Source organism: Zootoca vivipara, chromosome 8 (genome assembly GCF_965207765.1).
Source record: "Zootoca vivipara chromosome 8, rZooViv2.hap1.1, whole genome shotgun sequence".
In the NCBI taxonomy this organism is placed as follows: domain Eukaryota; kingdom Metazoa; phylum Chordata; class Lepidosauria; order Squamata; family Lacertidae; genus Zootoca; species Zootoca vivipara.
In genome coordinates, this window is record NC_142591.1 from 47379355 (window position 1) to 47399322 (window position 19968).

A 19968-nucleotide genomic window follows, 5' to 3' on the forward strand; every position below is an offset into this window, starting at 1 on the left:
TACTTGGGAGTGAGTCCCACTGTGTTCTTTGTGTCATTAGCATGTGTTTAGGATTGTACTCTAAGCCCTGTAAGTGATCTCTTGTGTACCAAGAGCTGTGGAGCATTATTTGTATTGCACAGGACAGTGCAATTTCTGGAAAGCTGTGTCTTCAGCGCAGTTAAGTAGAAGACTTTAATCTGCTGATAATTTTTAAAACAAGGTGTTGGGTACACTGCTAAGCGCCCATTAAGATAAAGAGGGATACTGTAATTAAAAGTACTATAACACCTTTGAACAAAATTCTGTCCTTTTTTAATAATATTTTTTATTGATTTTAATAAAAACAAAACAAGGCAAAACATAAAATGTGTACTCCGTCCCTCTATAGAGGAACAAAATTCTGTCCTAATTTCCTTACAGTGCTACTGGAAGGAATTTTATTTTTATTTTTTATTATAGTATTTTTCATTGTGTGACCCATATAAATAAGTTCTGTTTATACTGATTTCCTTTCCTTTAGTTCTTTTATATTTCCTTTTAAAAAAAATGCAGTGTAACTCAATTCAGGAAGCCTGGTTCCTGCCCTGCTCCCTGTTTTGATTACCTTAATCAGCTCCTGCTGCACAGCCCAGCAGAGGGAGCTCAAAGGCACCAGATGCTAAAGGCTTTTTTTCTCTGCAAGGAAGCATGAACAAAAGCTTGAAACGAATAGTGCATTTATTTGTAGGAACCTGGCATGCAGATCATTTAAAAGGAAGAGAGTTCAGAATTAAAATAGGTTTTGAGAAATATATGATTGCAGCAGATAAGTTGATGACTTATTTAGAATTAGGAAGGAATTCTGAAATACAGTACTGTCTAACTAGATTTTTGTTTTTTTGTTTTCTTCCATGTTATGCATCTGGTGGGGTTCTGGCAACTGTTCTTCATTATAGAAAGTAAGTTTGTATTAATGTATGTCATAGCTTCTTGGATGCATTTTTGTTTTAATTTTTGTGTGTGTGAACAACACATTTACACAGTTCTGGTAGAAGTCCTTAAAATATATTTGTGGGTCACCTGGCATTGGATAATGGATTTGATAAATGCTAAACAGCTAAACAGTATTTTTCTGCAGAACTATGCAGTAGAAATATATAAGCTGTGTGTGTGTGTGTGCGCGCGCGCGCGTGCGCATGCGTGCTGGGGGAGGGGGGAAATTGCCAAATATAGGGCTGAGGCATTGCTCATGGAATATGCAGTCATCTTATTCGGGCTGTGATCCCTCAGTCCCTCAGCAGCTTCCACAGCACATCCCACATTCTTCAAGACAGCCATCCACACTCCAGAGAGGATCTTTGAGGAGTATAGTGGCTGCATTGAAAAGAGGGGGTGGTGATTTTTTCTTACATGGATTTCCTTCTTTCCTTCTTTGTTTCCAGAATTCATATACCATCCTTTCACATATATTTCTTTTCTCAGGGAAGTTAACATAGGAGTAGGAAACAAAATGTTGTTGTTGTTGTTGTTGTAGTAGTAGTAGTAGTAGTAGTAGTAAATAATAATAATAATAATAATAATAATAATAATAATAATAATAGTGCCTTGGAAGTTGAACAGAATCCGTTCCAGAAGTCCATTCGACTTCCAAAACATTCGGAAACCAAACACGGCTCCTCATTGGCTGCAGGAAGCTCCTGCAGCCAATCGGAAGCTGCGGAAGCCACGCCGGATGTTGGGCTTCCAAAAATCATTTGAAAACCGGAACACTCAGTTCCGGTTTTTGATCGTTCGGGAGCTGAAACGTACGAGTCCCAAGGCGTTCAGCAACCAAGGTACGACTGTACAACGCTTACAACTAACATGGCAAATTAAAAACCATAAACTTAAAACAGCAACAGCCGATTTTAAATAGGTGATGGATTCAGACTGCTTTTAAAGAATGCTCACATTAGCAGATTCTAAAACCTGGGAAAACAGAAATGTTTTGCCTGGTATCTAATGATACTACTGAGCTCTATAGGTAGATCTCCTTGGGGAAGTCATTCCAAAGACCAGGAGCCAGCACAGGAAATGCTCTCTCCAGCTCTCAGCTTTGGCAGCTTCAGAATGGGTAGGCTGGTTGATATGGGAACAGATGGCCAAACAAATATCCGGGTTCTAAGCCATGTAAGGTATTGAAATTTCACAAGTTAAAATCACATAAAATTCAATTGTACTGTAACCAATTTCAAACTCAAATTTATATAATCAGAGGGTTCAAGGCTGAAGTAGTAGCACTTGGATATTAAATAATGTCTTACCATATATTTCTGTTTACCAAAGCTTTCTGTACCATACCTTGCGGCCCCTGTAGGCAATGCCGTTATTATTTGATGTGCAGAGTAGCAGGAATTCATAATCAGTGCCAACTTACAGGAGCTGAAGAACCTGGTATTATTATTATTTTTTGCCATTGGTGAGGCTTCTATTTCATGTTAACAAGCCTGAATCAACAGATGCTCATGAAAACAAGCACTTGGTTCCCCTCCTTTGGTTTTTAGGTAGTGTTGTTTGCCATGGCAGAGCCATTATCAACTCCAAAGATTTGTGTTGCTCTTTACATTCTTAGATTTTGCTTTGCACATGCTCTGAAAGCTTTGTAATAGTTCCTACTAGAGCTCTTCCTTCTGATGGTAATAAAACTTATGCTTCTTTGCAAGATATCATTTATATTGAGAAGGAAATACATAGTTCTTAAGTCATCATATGAAGTTAACGATTGTGAAAGATTGCAGGCCTGTTTTCTGTTCATAACTTTATATTAATTTCTAATTTTTGCTAGATGAGCATATTGGTACCCATGAGACATATCTTGCTATGTTCATTCATTTTGCTTTGTTTTGTCTGACCAGAAAAATATATCTTTTAACTACTAATCTAGTAAGGGTGGCAATGCAGTCCAGACGTCTTCCTGCAGCTGCTGTTCCAAACTGCTTATTAAACTCAAGTTGGGGTCTGTTTAATGAACTCAGTGGAAAAAATGGGGAAACAGTGCTAAAGCAATAGAAAGATGAAGCAGGGAAATGGGTTCATATACTGTCCAAAGAGATTATGGCAACTGCATGCATGGACCTTCTGGACAGAGCAGGGATGAGGAACCTGTGGCAAATGACAATGGCTCTCACCATCCTCAAACACAGGTGATGGTGGCTGTGGATTATGGAGTTCAGTAACAAATTATTCACCGTTGGGGTAGATCTGCATAAAAAGCCAAGATAACGAACCTTTCTGGATCAGAGCAAAGGCCCATCTAGTCCATCATTCTCTTCTCACAATGAAGGATGTGAAGCAACACAGCACTTTATCCCAGTGTTCTCCCTAGCAAGTGGTATTTGCAGGCATAATGTCTCTGATTCTGGAGGCACTATACAGCCACATCATGACTACTTGCGATTGATAGCGTTACCCTTCATGAAGGAAAAATGCAATCTTTAATGCTGTTGAGACAATCAAAACTATATATTTCATTCAATTTCACTTGTACTATGACAGCATTTGATTCATTTCCAAGAATCTGGCTTCATGATTACCAGCGCCATTTGAGATAATATATGTATGAGAGAGGGAACGGGGAGAGGGAGAGAGTATATAGTGGGCTGCTAAATACTACATGTAATTGCATGTCAGATACTCACTCCATGAAGAACATTCTGAAGGAAGTCATGTGTTATTCTGAGTTTTGCTACCATAACTCTTAAACAACGAACACATGTTAGTACATCTTTCTTATGGATACTACATTAATAATCTTATTTGATAACTAGTGTTATTTGAGTTCATAAATATTCTTCAAGAGTTATTTGAGGTCAGATATGTTCTTCAAGTGTTTTTCCCCTTGAAAAGCCAAATTTATTTGTTACAAATGAATTTTAAAGATGCTTCACATAATATCTTGCACGAGGAGTTCAGTGGTCTATAATGGAAATTGCATATGCTTGCCAAAAGAAATATATGTTCCATTGAGTTGCACACCATGAATGCTGTGAATCAATAAATTATCATAAATGCAAGGAATGTTGAACTTAGACTGGGGAGACCTAGGCTCTAATACCCACTTACCTTGAAACTCGTTGGGTAACCTTGGACCAGTCTCCATCTCTCAGCCTAACCGTCTCCCAGAATGGTTGCCAAGATGGATTAGATAATAGTCTGTGTATGCCAAGCTAAGATTTTTGAAGGAAATGCAAAAAGCTGGGGATCACAGAAATTGCTTTGTAGTGATTCCTGATAAAATTATCTATCTCAACACTCGCTCATGCATGTTTGAATAAACAGTATTTTATTTATTCATGTGTTTATTAAAGAGACTTATATCCTGCCTTTTGGATTGAAAAGGACACACAAAGCAGCTCAGAAACCAAAATACCTATTAAAAACACATTATGCAAACAACCAACCATTAGCTAATTTTATTAAATTAAGCAGCAGTAATTCTATTTTAACTCAATAGAAGAAGCAGTGTGTACAAGCCTGCTGAACAATATTGTCTAACAGCAATATTGAGTTCTGATTAACAGTTTATCAGTACACAACAATGATTCAAAATGACAAAAAGACTTGTAATTGACATGTCTGTTTATTGAATGAAACTATTACCTTGATTTAACTGCATTCATTATATATTGGTATTTGCATTATTTAATTAGAACTTACATGAAGAAGAACAGTTGAACTCCTATGTTTAATTAAATGTGAATGACTATAGTCATAATGGATAGAAATGGAGTGCTGCAAATTAATTGTTCTCTTTCCACAAATATTTTCCCCAAATTATCTACATATTGGGGAGGCGAGTAGTTTTCCTGAAGAGTATACAGGGCATTGTGCTTCATTATATATTCTTGTCCAGATTTCATGACTGGAAATCTTTTGACTTCTCCTGCGCTTAAAAATGTCCTTAAGATTCATTTGTGTCTTATACTATGTGATCATAGAAACATAGAATCCTAGAACTGTAGAGCTTTGTCGGATTGGCCTGTCTCTTGAGCAGCAATCGATCCTCATCACTTAATCTGGAAGTAAATTCCCTTGAATTCAAAGGAACTTTATTGCCAGCAAGTGTACTTAGGAAAGTTGCCCATCACATAAAAAGCTTCAGATTACTGTAACATTGTCTAAAGCATACAAGACATGCATGCTTGCATTGGCTGTGTTAAATGCTGTTCATACTTGTTCATAGCTCACACTTGCAATGCTAAATGTGTTCTTCCTGGGGTATTTGCTATTCTTTTGTTGCTTTTCCATCCTATGGGATGCAGCTGCCCTTGAACTTGATTCTGTTTTGATCATTCATGTGCAAAGCCACACTGTCTGTAACATTCTAAAAATGAGGCTTCGTGGTGTTATTTGCAAAGTAATTTCACATAAATATTTGGACTGCAGTTCTTTTTAAATGTAGAGCTGTTTACTGCGTGAAAATAGCATAATTATAATTTGCAGACTTTTTGCCTGAAGCTGAAGGGACAGATGCATATGATTAAGTTTCAACTGGCCTGTTATTGTAATGTAGATGTTTTCAGGGTTGGGAGGTTTTTTGGTTTTTTTAAGGGAAGCATGGGTTTAGAAAAAAATAAAAAGAGGGAAGAGCGTTACACGAAACAGTCCATTGCAGCCTGCTTTATTTTTTTCCCAATTTTGTTTTTCAGTGGCACTTCTCCATTAGCTTGTCTGAATGCAATGCTTCATACTAACACTCGTGTAGGTGATGGGACATTCTTCAAAATTCCTGGCAAGGCAGGACTCTACGCACTCAAAGTAAGTTGCATTTTTAGCGATGAAAGTACCCAAAGCCATGAAGACCATTTTATGTAAATCTTAATGAAATGCAAAAGTAAACTAGTTGAATTTGGGGAGGCTGTATAAGGAAAAGATCTGAAAGTTCTTTCTAGCTCTGTTCAGATGTCATTTAAAGCTACTTTACACTTCATTTAAATGCTGGCTGTCTTCTGATAACAAAAGTATATGAGCTCCTGAATTTCTCTCTCCCTTATGTGCTTAGCTGGGTTAAAATACTACCTTCTCAAAGCTTAAAAAAACTTATTTTGTTTTATATGCACTAACCTCAAAAGGATGACTGATGTTCTTAAGACATATTGGACTTGCATTTAAAAGAAGAATATTTGCCAATGTTGTATTTAGGGAGCTTTCACATATTACATTTTACAATCCTGCACTTCCCAAGGAACTGAGATTGTAAAGCCATGGTTCAAATAATGACTTTATGCAGGCTGAATAGAATTCCTTTCTGAGATCCTTAATCAAATCCATTTATTTGATAACTGGTGTGTGGGCAAAGGGGGGGGGGAGCTAATGAGTTTTATGGAGCAGGTTTACTTTACAATTTTTAATTTAAATTTATAAATTTTGAAATTGATACAATGGGACATAGACGTGCAGCAATCAATATGGCATTCATCATGCTTTTTATGTGAATTAAAAATATGTGCTTTTTGATACAAGGTAACAGAATTCAAAGGTAGGTTTTTAAAAAAATAAAAATCCATTCTTGCTATATTTAGATTTGTTTGCAGTCTAGGCAAGGTTTTTCTTTCCTGTGACTTCCAAGTTGTTGTGGAATTCAGGCAATGGCCAATGGCAAAAGAGGAACTTAAGAAGGATATGAGGATTTTCTGTGGCTGGAATTTTTAAATAAGATTGTTTCTGCTGCCTACACACAAAGATGTGAAGTAATCAGCATTTTTATGTATAAACTTTCCAGATGAATATACATTGTGACTTGGCAGAGCGGTTCTTTCTGATTTTCAGATTGTCAGCAATCATATTTTACTTATATAAGAGAGATTTATAGACATAAGATGCAGATTCATTTTTGAAATCTGTCAAACAACACCATCACATGTTTCTTCATATACAGAAGGAAGACTCTACATGCCAAGCAGATGGGACATTGGATTTAAGTTGTGAATCTGAGTTGGATGGTACTGAAATGGCTGAAACAAACAATAGCAATGGAGAAGAAAATGGAGGTAGGTATTTTGGTTTAATTATGTGTAATTGTTTGGGTTCATTTGCCATATTTTGCAATTGCAATAATGATTAAAGTAGGGGATAATGCCCAAGATGTGTGTATATGTGTGTGTTTTGCAAATAAGAATACCCTGATACAATTATTGGCAAGGATTTGGAAATCATGACATATAAAAATAAGTTTCATGCTTCAGGGCCATCTTTTTGACAGCATGTTATTAAATTTCTCTTTGGAAATAGGATGTCAGTTTAGTTTTCTACCATTTCCAGGATACTAGGAAAGGCCTACAGTTTGCAAAAGATGCTTGCCTATAAGATATTAAAGATGGGGAATTCAAACAAACACATTCATCATTGTGGATGGAACTCAATTGCTTTATTTGCATTTTAACCCTGACTTCTTAAAAAGTAGAAGTTCCCAGCTCCCTATGCCTTCAGGGATCTGGAAACATTTCTAAATCGCTCAACATTGTATGCCTTTTAGAAACTTCAGTATATAGTTGTATATAAATAGCTTAAATAAATAATAATAATTTTAATTACTTAGTACACTATTTATCAGAAATTTACTGAAACAATAATTTAAGCACTTTCCTACTAGCATGCAGTTCATTTATTCTATTTTATTGGAGAGACTGGGAAATATTTGGGTGCTTACATTATTCACTAGGTGTTGGATTTAATGAGGAAATTTTGCAGAGGAAGTATTTTTGATAATATATAAACTGGAAATGAGAATCTACAGTAAGTGAGGCACCCATACACAATAGCATGTGTGTGTGTGTGTGTGTGTGTGTGTGTGTGCGTGCGTGCACACAAACCAGGGCTAGCAAATATTTGGCCCTTCAGAAGTTGTTTGTGAAGGAGTGAAACTGCTCCCTGTTTTGTGTTCTGTCTGGTTGTATAGCTTGGGTTGTAAAATTTTTGCCTTTTGCTTTAGGGGCTCTTCTGCAGAAGAATCAGAAGCCTGTGGGTAGAAGCTTTGCCCAGGAGGGTCAAAGGTTTATTGAAGAAACTTGGCAATAAGGGGGAAAGCGCTGAAATGCTTTAAGAGAACTGGAAAATGTAGTTGGGTACTGTGGCAAGGACCTTGAGAAAACTACAAGGGGAATCCAGAAGCTAAACCAGGGGATGCATATTTATAAGTATTGGTCTCATTAGGGAATCTACATAGAAAGGTATAGCCGGATGCATTCATCTCTCTTCCCCCCTTTTTATTTGCTCATGTGGGCAATAACTACTCAAATTGTATAATTAGCATTATTCGAAAATCATTTTCACAAAAACTGTTTAACTTAATGTCTTTCTAAATCCTTAAGTGGCAGCATGCAAGTCACTGTGAATGATGGTCTATAGCAGGCATCCCCAAACTTCGGCCCTCCAGATGTTTTGGACTATGATTCCCATCTTCCCCGACCACTGGTCTTGTTAGCTAGGGATCATGGGAGTTGTAGGCCAAAATATCTGAAGGGCCACGGTTTGGGGATGCCTGGTCTATAGTCCAGCCAGAAGTCCCCATTGATAAACACATCGTGTTAGTGTGGTGCTCCCTCCAGATGTTCTTGGGCTCCAGCTCCTTTCAGCCCCAACCAGCATGACCAGTGGTTGGGTATGGTGGGAACTGGAGTCCAACAATATCCTTATGCTAGCAAATGTCAGGGAATGATGCCACCACTACTTTCATGCCCAGCAGTGCCTCTCTTTTCAGTACAATTTTCTACCATTTATAATAAAGGTCCATCACTAAGATTCAAACTTGAAGTGAGTATGTAGGTTATCTGCTATCTTGCTCATTTTAAAATCCACTGTTATTTTTTCATGCTACAGAAGTATTGTTCTGCTGCATTGGTTTCTTTTAATGTAACCATGTCATCTTAAAGATATACTGTATCCATATTATTTTTCCCAAAGGGGCACTTGACTGTTGTTAATTAAGCTGTTAGCAGCTTCTACAGAACAGCTACATAGTTTGTTTAAAGCCTCTTGTTGGTCCCAGGTGCATACATCTGTTTGACTATATAGTACAGTTTAGCTCCCTGATTGCTTTCTCTTTCTCTCTTAAAAAGAGCCAAGCTGACTGGCTGGAGAAAAAGTGTTCTGATTTTGCAGGTTAAGCTCTGGAGATCAGAGTGATTTAGATGATTATTTGGTGTATGTGTGTTGACAGTGCATGACCATTTATGTCAATGCGTATATAGATCTGTGTCACCCAAAGCAAAAGTATTGAGTTTATAAGATATTTTAAGAGGTTTATATTTGCATCCTGTTCCTATGGGTGCATTTTGTATCATCCAGGCTGCAGTCCTCAGCACGCTTATCTGGGAGTAAGCCCCATTCAACTCAGTGGGGCTTACTTCTGAGTAGATATGTGTAGGATTGCATTATTATTTTGTTGGGAATATTGGTATGTTTTTTCAGCTTTAGATAAGGCAAAAGAATAGGAAATATTAATATCTGCTTGGTAACACAACTACTTGTAGGCAATTTCCTTCCTCTTACAACAATGAAGAAAAAAGCATCTTCCCGTCTTATTCAAATCTGCTTGGTTTGAAATTGAAAACAAGTGTACTGTTACATTTATTTTTAGAGGTTGAAAAATGGAATGGTTCAAGCTTTCTTCTATACATCACCCAAAATTTGCATATTCATTTGAAGCTGGCACCTCTATGTTTTCTCTCATGTTTCCGTCTTCTTTTTTATTATTGGCAGCCTTTTGTGAGCATATGATAAAGAGCTTGGCTGATACTATGTTGGAGGAAGATTTGAACATGTTTTGCTTTACTGCATTCCCATATATTTTTAGTAACAACCCTTTTGTCTGCCTTTATACATCTTCCAGTAATGCTAGCTGCTTCTGATGTTAGAACAGTTATTGATATAAATCACATTTCAGATTACTTAAAAAAACCCAACCACTGCAAAACTGAGAAATATATATATTAGTTATTATTTTTTGTCTAGAAAAAAGCATTATGTATATTACAATTTCTTTTCTTTTTTTTACATTTTGGTCACAGTTGACAAAAACTCAATACAGGTGACTCTCAAATTATATGGGGGTTACATTCCGGTGACAGCACATGGAGCCAAAGTATTGTATTGGGTTCAATGGCGGGTGGGATTGCCAATGTCTTTATCCCTGGACATCAGCCCCTTTTCTGCCCCCTTTTAATAAAAAATTTTTTGCCAAGCACATAAATCTGAATGTGCACAAGTTAAATGTGTGTAAGTTACCTACACATCTTTTGCTTTACCTCAGTGTAGGTATGGGAGGGTGCTAATTTGATTAGGAAAGTTGCATCGAGGGAGCGGGCATTTAAACCCACCCCTGTTCTAGCTGATTCCCCTACTGATGGGAAAATAAAAGTACCTAGAAGTAGCCTCTTTTGAATGTTTTAGATTGAGCAAATGGCAGAGTGGGGAAGGATTAAAACATACACTCTCCCAGTGATCCTTCCCTGATCCAATGAGCTGCTTAATAAGAACATGAGAAGAAACTGGTGGATTAGGCCCGTGACCCATCTGGTAAAGCATCCTGTTCTTACATTGGTCTATGGGAAGCCCAAGAATTAAACAACCCTCTCCATGCACTGTGGTCCCAGAAGAAAACACCTGTCATTAATTTTTTAAACCCCCTACCGTTGTTATCCATTAAAGTAGCATTGACTCTTAGTGGCTCAATGCAAGGGTAGTGCAGCCTCTCAGCAGGTAGATAGTTTTCAAACTGGAATCAACATTTCTGAATGAATACTTCTTTCCTGGAACAATCCCCCTGTCCCACCATCACAACATCACCCATGTTTCTGCATTACATCCATTGCACTACTAACTAGTTTCCCCTCTAACATACAACCCATTTGAAACCACGTTTTCAATCTCTAGTTACACTAAATGTGATTTTTGACCATGTACATTGAATGTGAAACCATGGTTTACTGGGGGAGAGGAGAGCGGTGAAAAGTACCTAGACAAATATTCACATCAATATAACTGCTTAAAGTAAATACTGTAATATTCATTGTTCATGTATAATTAAGAGAGCATCATCTTTTTCTCTGACATGAGATCCCCATCCACTTCAAATTAGTAAAATGGTTAAATAAAACAATACATGCATTGTATACAATATTTACATGGTAGACTCAGATGGCTCCTTAGAAACTGTAATTGCCAGTTATGCAATTTAAAATCACTAATTGTTACAGATATTGGGTAGTTAGTTCCTTTATGTATTCGAGCAAGTAAAAATCCTTTTGTCATGGGAGAAATTAGCTACACTGGAGCTAATATATAAAAACCTCTGCAGAAACTATGAGCATTTTGTTTGCTAATTTATTTTTGACTGTCATACTGTGGGCTATGAAGCTACATGCTATGAAGTAAACTATGGTGGAATAAGTGTAATAATTCTCATAGCAAAAAACAAAACAAAACTGAAAGAAATTATCTCATAAAATGTGGGGAACAGGAAATTATTTTTATTTGCTTTGCAATCTGCTTTGATTGGGGTGTGCTAGACCCTGCACCACTTTGAAGAAGCCCAATTCACCTTGGGACTGAAGCTGAGCCTTGCTTTGGGAAATCTGAAGCTTTGTATGTCTCTGTATTGATGATTGGGCGGGGCGGAATAAAACATGTCTCTAAGCCCCCTCCGCCATCTTGACAGAATTGAATGACATCTGAGTGAGGTTGGTGTTGTCATTCTTACTCTAATGTACTTAGTTCTTGTATTCTTCTACTTTTTGGTGCCTTCCCCCCCTTGGAACTCAGCAGTAACTATCAGTCAATTTAGACATAATGGTAGCAGTTATATGCTGTTTTCTTATGCCTTGTGCCAGCTCTATAGGAAGGCTGTAATGTTTACAAGTTGCTTACTTGAAATAGGTTCCAATCCTGCAGAGAGTTTCCATATCAATGGCAAACAAAAATGTGCGATAGTAATGTGAATAAAAAATGAAATGATTCATGTGGCAAGGAACTTGTAAATGTTACAGGTCATGTAAGCAGCCATCATGTAGCATGCATTAACATTTTTAACAACCAGACCTTTAGTGGAGACTGGTTGCAATATTTGAATTAGCTCACAGTTGTGTGTGTGTGTGTGTGTGTGTGTGTCTGTCTGTCTGTCTGTCTATCTGTCTATCTGTCTGTGTTTTTTTATATTAAAAAAACACCTTGTTACCTTCTCTTTTTTGCCACATATTTGTAGCCCTAGTGACTGTGTAGTACATCTTCGCAGCTACTATCCCCGCCCCCCCAACTGGCAGAGGGTAGAATGAAAATACTGCTTCAGAATGATACTGCAGGCCCTTCCAGTCTGGCATTTTATTCTACAACGTGTTCTTGACACAATAATAGTGCGTGGATTTATTCCGCTCTATTAATTGTTCTGTGCTGCTTCCCAGATGATACCACATTACTGATGTTGGGGAGTGGGGCTATAGTGCAACAAAAGCAGGACAAAACAACAACCCCAAACATTTGTGTTATGAAAAATTACGGGATCTCAGCCAGAAGCTACAGGATAAGCACTGACTGGAAGTGAAGCAATATGACCACCCCAAAACCTTTGCAGTTGCAAATAGTATTGAAAGTGGGATTGCATACAACCGCCCCAATAGCATCGTGAGTGCAAATCATTACACCACAGCCTCTCGTACCTGGCTTATGTGGCGCTGTTTGTGACCTCTTGATATCTTGCCGAAATCTCATAAGATTTAAAGTGCTCCACAAGACCTTGCAAGTTTTCAGTGAGACCTTGTGAGATCTCCCTGGCCACCGGCACTGCTGCCAGCACTGCTGCTCCAGGGACAGCGAAATGGGGGTGGGGTTGCTCACAGGGGCGCTGCCTCTATGGCACCCACCATCCAAGGCGGCTACCTCACCCCGCCTTATGGGTGAGCCAGCCCTGCATAACACAACATACATGAAGTACTGTTAACATTTCAAGGTGCTGTGCTCGATCTATTTATAATCAAATTGCTAGTCAGCACTCTCACAAGATTTAGGAATAGTTAACTTTACAATGTCCTTGCCATTTGATTTAGGAACTTGAACACTGGGCAGAAATTATTTTATGTGTTGTTACCCATTTTCCTCCTGGCTGAGCTTTACCGCTAACCTGCTAGGTCAGGGGATGTCTTACAGCTGTTAAATTCTATTATCCTATTAAGTTCTTTAATGTTTCCACAAGATGATGGGAAACCTTCATGTTTTGTTTCTTGAGTTGGCCATTTTTCTCTTTATTGCGTCCTGCTTAGTTTTGAACTTCGTTGCAGAGAGCAGAGTACATTTTCAAATTGCAGTGAAAGACAGTTCACAGATGTTAATTTGTATGTATCAAGTCATTCACTGGATTTAGCATGTGTTGGCAGTACACAATTTAAAATTTGCATCTTGACAAAATGGAGCTTTGTGTGATTTCATTGCCAGTGGCCATGCAGATGCTGTTTGTAGATAGAGGCCCAGATTTGACTTGGAACAAGAAAAGATCAAAATGATTTCAGCAGGTCTTTAGTTCCCCTGAATTAACATTAGGCAAATATGTGATTGTTTGAATGGCTGTTTCTGCTTGCATCTTACTTCACAGTTGGTCATGTTCTTCCATAAACCACCCTGAAGATATTCCATGTTCTTTGCAATGCAACAGCTTTCACACATGGCAGATCAGCCCAGAGATTTTCTTTCTTAGGGTAGTTCTGTGATCTCTAAATTAAATTATAATTTGCAGACTGATTTTCCTCAGTTCTCAGTGCTTTGTTTTATTTCTTTATTCTTAGTTTGTACTAAGCAAGCACCTGAAGAAATGTCTTCCGTTCGGGACTCAAGCCTTACGAATGCACCAATGCAAAGCAAGCTAGTGTCTTCCTTCCAACAGCACACCAAAAAGGCACTTAAACAGGTAAGCTAATATTGGCTTCACTATCAATCAGATTTCTTCTGATGGGGGCGTTTAAGCTATCCTTTATTTATGTATGTATTGGGAATAAAGGTGGTGAGATTTTATGGTACCATAGCTAAGCTTATTGCCCACCTTGCTTATCTGGCATTGATGTGCTGAATGAGGTCTGATCTGGTTTGGGTCTGGATACTGGGGTATCTCCAGTTACGCTTTTGTGAGTAGTCGCCCCTTTTTCCTCTAGCAGTGAAGAGCCAGATACTTAAACATTAATGGAAATATTGTTATAAAGAGAGGGTCCTGGCCAACCCATGATTCACTATGGAAAAGGTGCAGGGAGGTGCTCTAGAAAGGACTCTGAACCTTTGAATAATCTGAGCTTGCATTTCACTTTGAGGCTTGTGGTGTTAGGAGAGCAATAGTTGGAAACATTACAGAGGGATCTTAACAATGAGATGAAGCCACACAGCATAAATTGTTTGTGGAGGAAGTGCCAGGCAAGACAAAATGACAAAATCGGCTGCAGGAGAAATCCATAAATGCAATTACAGATCCCTTGTTAACATAAAAGTTCAGGAGGCAGCTACAAATACTTGTATATAGGTAGGATAAGTGCACATGTTAAGGAAATCAATGAAAAGTTGCTCCATTTTAAAAAGATTTTGGTTGTCTGAAATGATGATTATTACAGATCTCAGGAAATAATCCTTTCCCCGTACACACAAATATTGAATGCTTAAGTCAATGTGTTGTGTTTTGGCCTAAGGAGGTTCCATCGTTCCCCACCCTTTTCCTCTTGTGCTACAGGTATTCATTACTACCAGATGCAGGCAGCTGGATTTGATTTAATGCAAAACTGTAAATCCTATCTGATAGGTGAATGAACTTTAAGCAGCAATTTTTGTTCAGAAAATTGCTGTTGGGAGTTAGTTCTCCTACTGTATATCCTCTCTCCAGACTTTCTATTGCTTTTATGGGGGTATAATGTGCTTCCATTCCACTACAAATAGCCTACAGTGCCTCTGAATACACAGAGATGTTAAGCAATTGTATGTGACACTCACCACCCAATATTAACTTACTGGATCTGTTCTGCAATAACAGGAGCTGAACCTTTAACATGTTCTGGGAATAAACTGCTTACATTGCAGAGTGCCAGAAGCAATGAGGAGTTGGCTGTATTTTCTTTTCTTCTTTTGACTTTAACATATGGATTCCTTGCAGTATAATAACTTTGAAGGGATCAGAAACCTTTTCCACTCAGTATGTTAAACAAAGGCAAACTATTCCAGGTGTTCACACTAGTGATATTTATGTTCACTTTTTAAAAAGTGTTAGATTGGGGTGAAACTAACAGGAGACAAGGTGATTTAGACTTGATCCACCTCTTTACTGGTAGTTCCCTTCACAAGCTCCTGCTTTGTAGTAGTTATCTTCAAAGTAGTAATGGAGGAGAATTTCGCTTGGGCCATATTTTTGAGCAAGGTGATCTGATTTCCACCTGTCAGATGAATACGCAGGTCGGAACATGTCCTTAGCATTTAGCGCTTGTCTGATATAGTTCTTGTTTCAAAATACAAGTTAGCAATATATATATGTTTGTAGGTGTGTGTATTGAGGTAAAAATTGAGGTAAAAATATGCATTTAAATTCGTATTTTGTGATAAAATATGTATTTGACTACATATTCAAATAAAAAATTCATATGGATTTTAAAAATAAGTAAATCACAGGTAGTGTAGAAACAGGACAAAATGGCCTTATGAAAAAGCACTTGCAAAATTGAATCAGACCAGAAATAGACTTATCCATACTTCACACTGTCTTTGAAACAGTGCAGCTAGTACGTAGGGTGTGGACTTTTGCCTTGGTTCTAGTTCCTTCCCATCCATGAAGCTGAATCGGTAGTTTGGGGTTGACCACTATCTCTCAACCGAATCTACTTTGTAGATGTGCCGTGAGAATAGAGCGATCACCCTGAGCTCCTTGAAGAATGGTGGCCTATATAAATAAATGTTTCTCTGGTTATCCTAATCAGAAGCAAACACAATGGGACTGAAGACACAAGGAAATCAGCTCTGCTGCTAGGCCTTATTCCTAGAAAGAGGGATGGGGATGGGAAGAGAGAGACTGATGGTAAGAGGGGAAGGAGATACAGTAGATATCACAGTCTCCTTCTTGGCAGCAGACTTTATCCTGGCCTTTGCCCCAGCAATAGCTGTGTTGCAGCATATAGCAACAGCACTTTGAGCAACAGGTAGAGGAGGAATGGAGAACCGGTGTCCCTCCAGCTGTTATTGGACTCCAACTCCTATCATCCCCGACCGTTAGGCATTCTGGCTGGGGCTGAAGAGAGTTGGAGTCTAACAACACCTGGAGGGCTACAGGTGGGGCCATCCTTCAGCTAGAGGGATACAGCAGAGGCAAGGAAGGATTTTCTGATTTTTTTGAAGCTGACAGACTTAGGGAAGGTGGCAGTCCTGATTTGTGGCGTAGTCACAGACTTTTGTTTGTATTTCAGCTTTCGGTGACATTTCATCAAGTAGACCAATGTTTGGTTGAAATGCATTTGGTATTTGTTGTACATTGGGGGTTTGTCATGTAGAAGTATTTTCTCTTTGTCTGTTGTTTGTGCATTGGGTATTTGATTTTAAAATACCTGTGGTTATAAAATTTTATGTATTTCAGTTGTGCCCTCATTTATACATGTGATTTTCTAACTTGTTTGTAGTTTGCTTGGTTTTTGTGGTTGGGTTATAGATATATCTCTTTGCCTTTCCTTTTGCTTTGGATTAGGGCTTAGGCTGATTCAGGGAGTAGCCATGACCTCAGGCAAGAGATGCTTCATTGAGTTCCTTCCTGAGACCCAGCTGCATTCTTTGAGGCATTGACTCTCTTGGCTGGGACAAGGATACAGTTGGAGCTCAGAGGAGCCTTTCTTCTACCCAGTTCTCTCACAGAATGAGAGTTAGACCATTAGTTCATCTAACTGACCATTAATTATATTGATTCAGACCACTGGTCCATCTAACCAGCCCATTGTATATATTCAGTGGCAGTGTTTCAGAGAGGGCCCCCACACACCTTGAGGCATACCTTGAGATGCCATGGATTGTAACCCACCATTTTGAAAAAGCAGCTGCTCAGGCCATAGCAAAGCTCTGAGGCTTTGGAAAAAACATATTCAGGGCTTTAGCCTCCTTAGCTCCTGGCTAGGGGTGCTTCTGCCCAACACAAATGCTGTCAGTTATGACAACTGGAGGTTTGTACAAGTGTTCCTGGCCACGTCTTGGTTTGCAAAAAATGAAAACAACCCATGCAGGCAATGGATTATAACTTACTGCAATGAGATTTGTTCCAACAACAAAAAATCTTGTTATTTTTACAGGAGCTTTTTATGTTACAAAATTTGCTTCTCTGTTAATATAACTTTTCACAGGAGCTTACTGTTATACAAAACTTGCTTCTTTGATAAATAATATGGATTTCCAGTTTTTATCTGTTTCACATGATTCACTTTTTCAGTCATACATCTGCAAAAATATACTTAATAACTCCCAACAATTTCCTCATTCATAAACCCAAAGACCCTAGCCTTGTTGCTGAACCAATGAGGTATATTAAATATGTAAAAGTATTGGAATAAATATTCAAGTATTCAAATAAAATTGATTGAAGTTGATACAAATCTCTTTCTATTCTCTTCTATACGAACAACGCTAACATCCACATTATATTACACAAGATACAGACAAACCTTTTTCTGTTGGTGACTCAATGAGGTATAGCTGTTTTTAGATTAACCATTATAGTAAATGGGGTCAGGGCAAAACATCATTTTTAATAAATCATATTTGGTCCCAAATATTGAGTCAAACTGGAAAGATACAGAGCTGCTCCATAAAAGCTTCAGCCTCTTGCCAAATCTACAGATATGTTACATTTTGTGGCAGGTGAACACAAAATTAACTAGCCATAATCTCTGTAAATTTGCTTTCCATTTTGCTAGCCATTTTGCTAGCCACAATCTCTGCAAATTTGCTTTCCATTTTGAAAACTTACCATGGCATCACATATGGGAAGCCAATATTTGAAGTGAGTTTAAAAACCATGATTTTTGCAAAGTAGTGTTTTTGTATGACAAACCATAGTTGCTGTTGCTCAGCCTCTAGAGCAGGGGTCAGCAAACTTTTTCAGCAAGGGGCTGGTCCACTGTCCCTCGGACCTTGTGGGGAGACAGACTATATTTTTTTGGGGGGGAATGAATGAATTCCTATGCCCCACGAATAATCCAGAGGTGCATTTTAAATAAAAGCATACGTTCTACGCATGTAAAAACACCAGGCAGGCCCCACAAATAACCCATAGATGCATTTTAAATAAAAGGACACTTTCTACACATGTAAAAACACGCTGATTCCTGGACCTTCCGCAGGCTGGATTTAGAAGGCGATTGGGCCGGATCCAGCCCCCGGGCCTTAGTTTGCCTACCCATGCTCCAGAGGCTGCTGCGCCATAGAAATAGAAGTCTGGGCAGATAGAAAATGAAAGCCCACAAGCCATTCTAAACAATGGGTTGTCTATATGTTTGGAAACTAAAACAGTGGCTTTGGTTCTCTGATTGGTTAATGTAAAACATCTGATTGGTATATGTCTGAATTGAGAATGTGTTCAATAGGCAAAAGGGATTTGTACAAAACTGCCATCCTAGCAATATGTCTAGGGTAAATATTGTTCGCTCATTCCCCCTTACCAGAAAATGTGCTACCCAGCCTGTTTACTGAACTTTGGTTCAGCACACATGTTAAAGAGAAACTAGATGGTAGTTCTCTGGTGTTCTGCACCACTTGCTTGACGCCATTGGATTCAGAAAAATGCTGTTTTGATTCTAAACTTGTTTTACTGTTGAAATAACAAACAGCAGTGCCATTAAAAGCAGCAGGGTGCAATCTGCTTCCTAGTTAGTTTGTTTGCTTTTGTGCTGTGGTGGAAGAGATAATATTTCCCCACAGGACATTTTTCAATTGACCACATTAACAGCTTCATACTAACACCCCCCCCCCAAAAGTGAATGCTTGTCCTTTTAAAAGAAAATAGAAAATATGAAGAAGTTGATATACTTTGCCTCCCTTGATGTGAAAATTGGCATGACTACTTAAATTGCACATCCAAGCTTATGCTTGCATTTTCTTTGCTCTGTTGGAAAGCTACCAATAAGTCATTTTTATTAAGATATGAGGGATTTTGTAGCTGTGAACATATGATCAGTTTTTTTTCTGTTGTAAAAAAAGAAATAAGAAAAGAAAGAAATTTCAGCTTAAACTTTTGGATATTTATATATTCCTTCACAATTGTGATAGTACATGTTTTACAGAGTAGCCAGCTATAGTTAATACAACTTTGTTTAAAAATAGGGCTAGCAATGTTTGTAAACTTTGGGTTACTTGTTGATAGATCCTTTGGGAACATGTTGAGATAAATCTATGCATTAAACCAGGGGTTGCACTTTGGAGTTTTGAGAAAGTGTCATGGTGCCAGCCACAAAATGGTTGCCATGAGAGCATTGCCTAACACAAAATCACATCATGGCCATATCAGAAAGAGCAGAGGAAGAGAGATCTAGGGTATGGTATGGAGATGTCACTTCCTCATCAATGGAAAAGGAAGGCACCAACCTCAGCCACCACTGAGCTTGCCCACAGAGAGAAGCTCTTTGCACCTCTACTCTGCTCCAAATATATAGGATGATGGGTGTCAATCCTGGCATCTAGTGCCATGTAGGCAATGTATGAGGCCATGTGCAGTGTAGAGAGGCTGAGTCTGTGCCACAAGGAACTGAGCAGGAAGAGCAAAAAGTCTGTTATGTATTGTGCATTTTGGAGGGAATAGTTACTTAGATCATCAGCCTTCATGTGGTGGCTTGGTGCAAGGTAGATCACAGCAGAAGCACTGCAACCATACAAACAGAAGGTAAAGAAAATAAAAGAAATGGGGGCCCAAATGCCTGTTTGGGTTAAATATGCATACCTGGTCTGAAATGGTTGAAGAGTACTGACCAAGACCTTTAATGGCTAGGAGGT

The 19968-nt window shown here is 38.4% G+C and overlaps 1 protein-coding gene across 1 annotated transcript in view; it reads left to right on the forward strand.

Annotated features, from left to right (window-relative positions):
- The window catches only part of ASXL3 (ASXL transcriptional regulator 3), a 103113-nt gene that overhangs the window by 54476 nt on the left and 28669 nt on the right, over window positions 1–19968 (forward strand). Inside the window, exons 3-5 of the mRNA XM_035125483.3 lie at window positions 5649–5757; window positions 6878–6989; window positions 13770–13891. Coding sequence (XP_034981374.2) covers window positions 5649–5757; window positions 6878–6989; window positions 13770–13891 — 343 coding nt within the window. The remainder of the gene's footprint in view (window positions 1–5648; window positions 5758–6877; window positions 6990–13769; window positions 13892–19968) is intronic.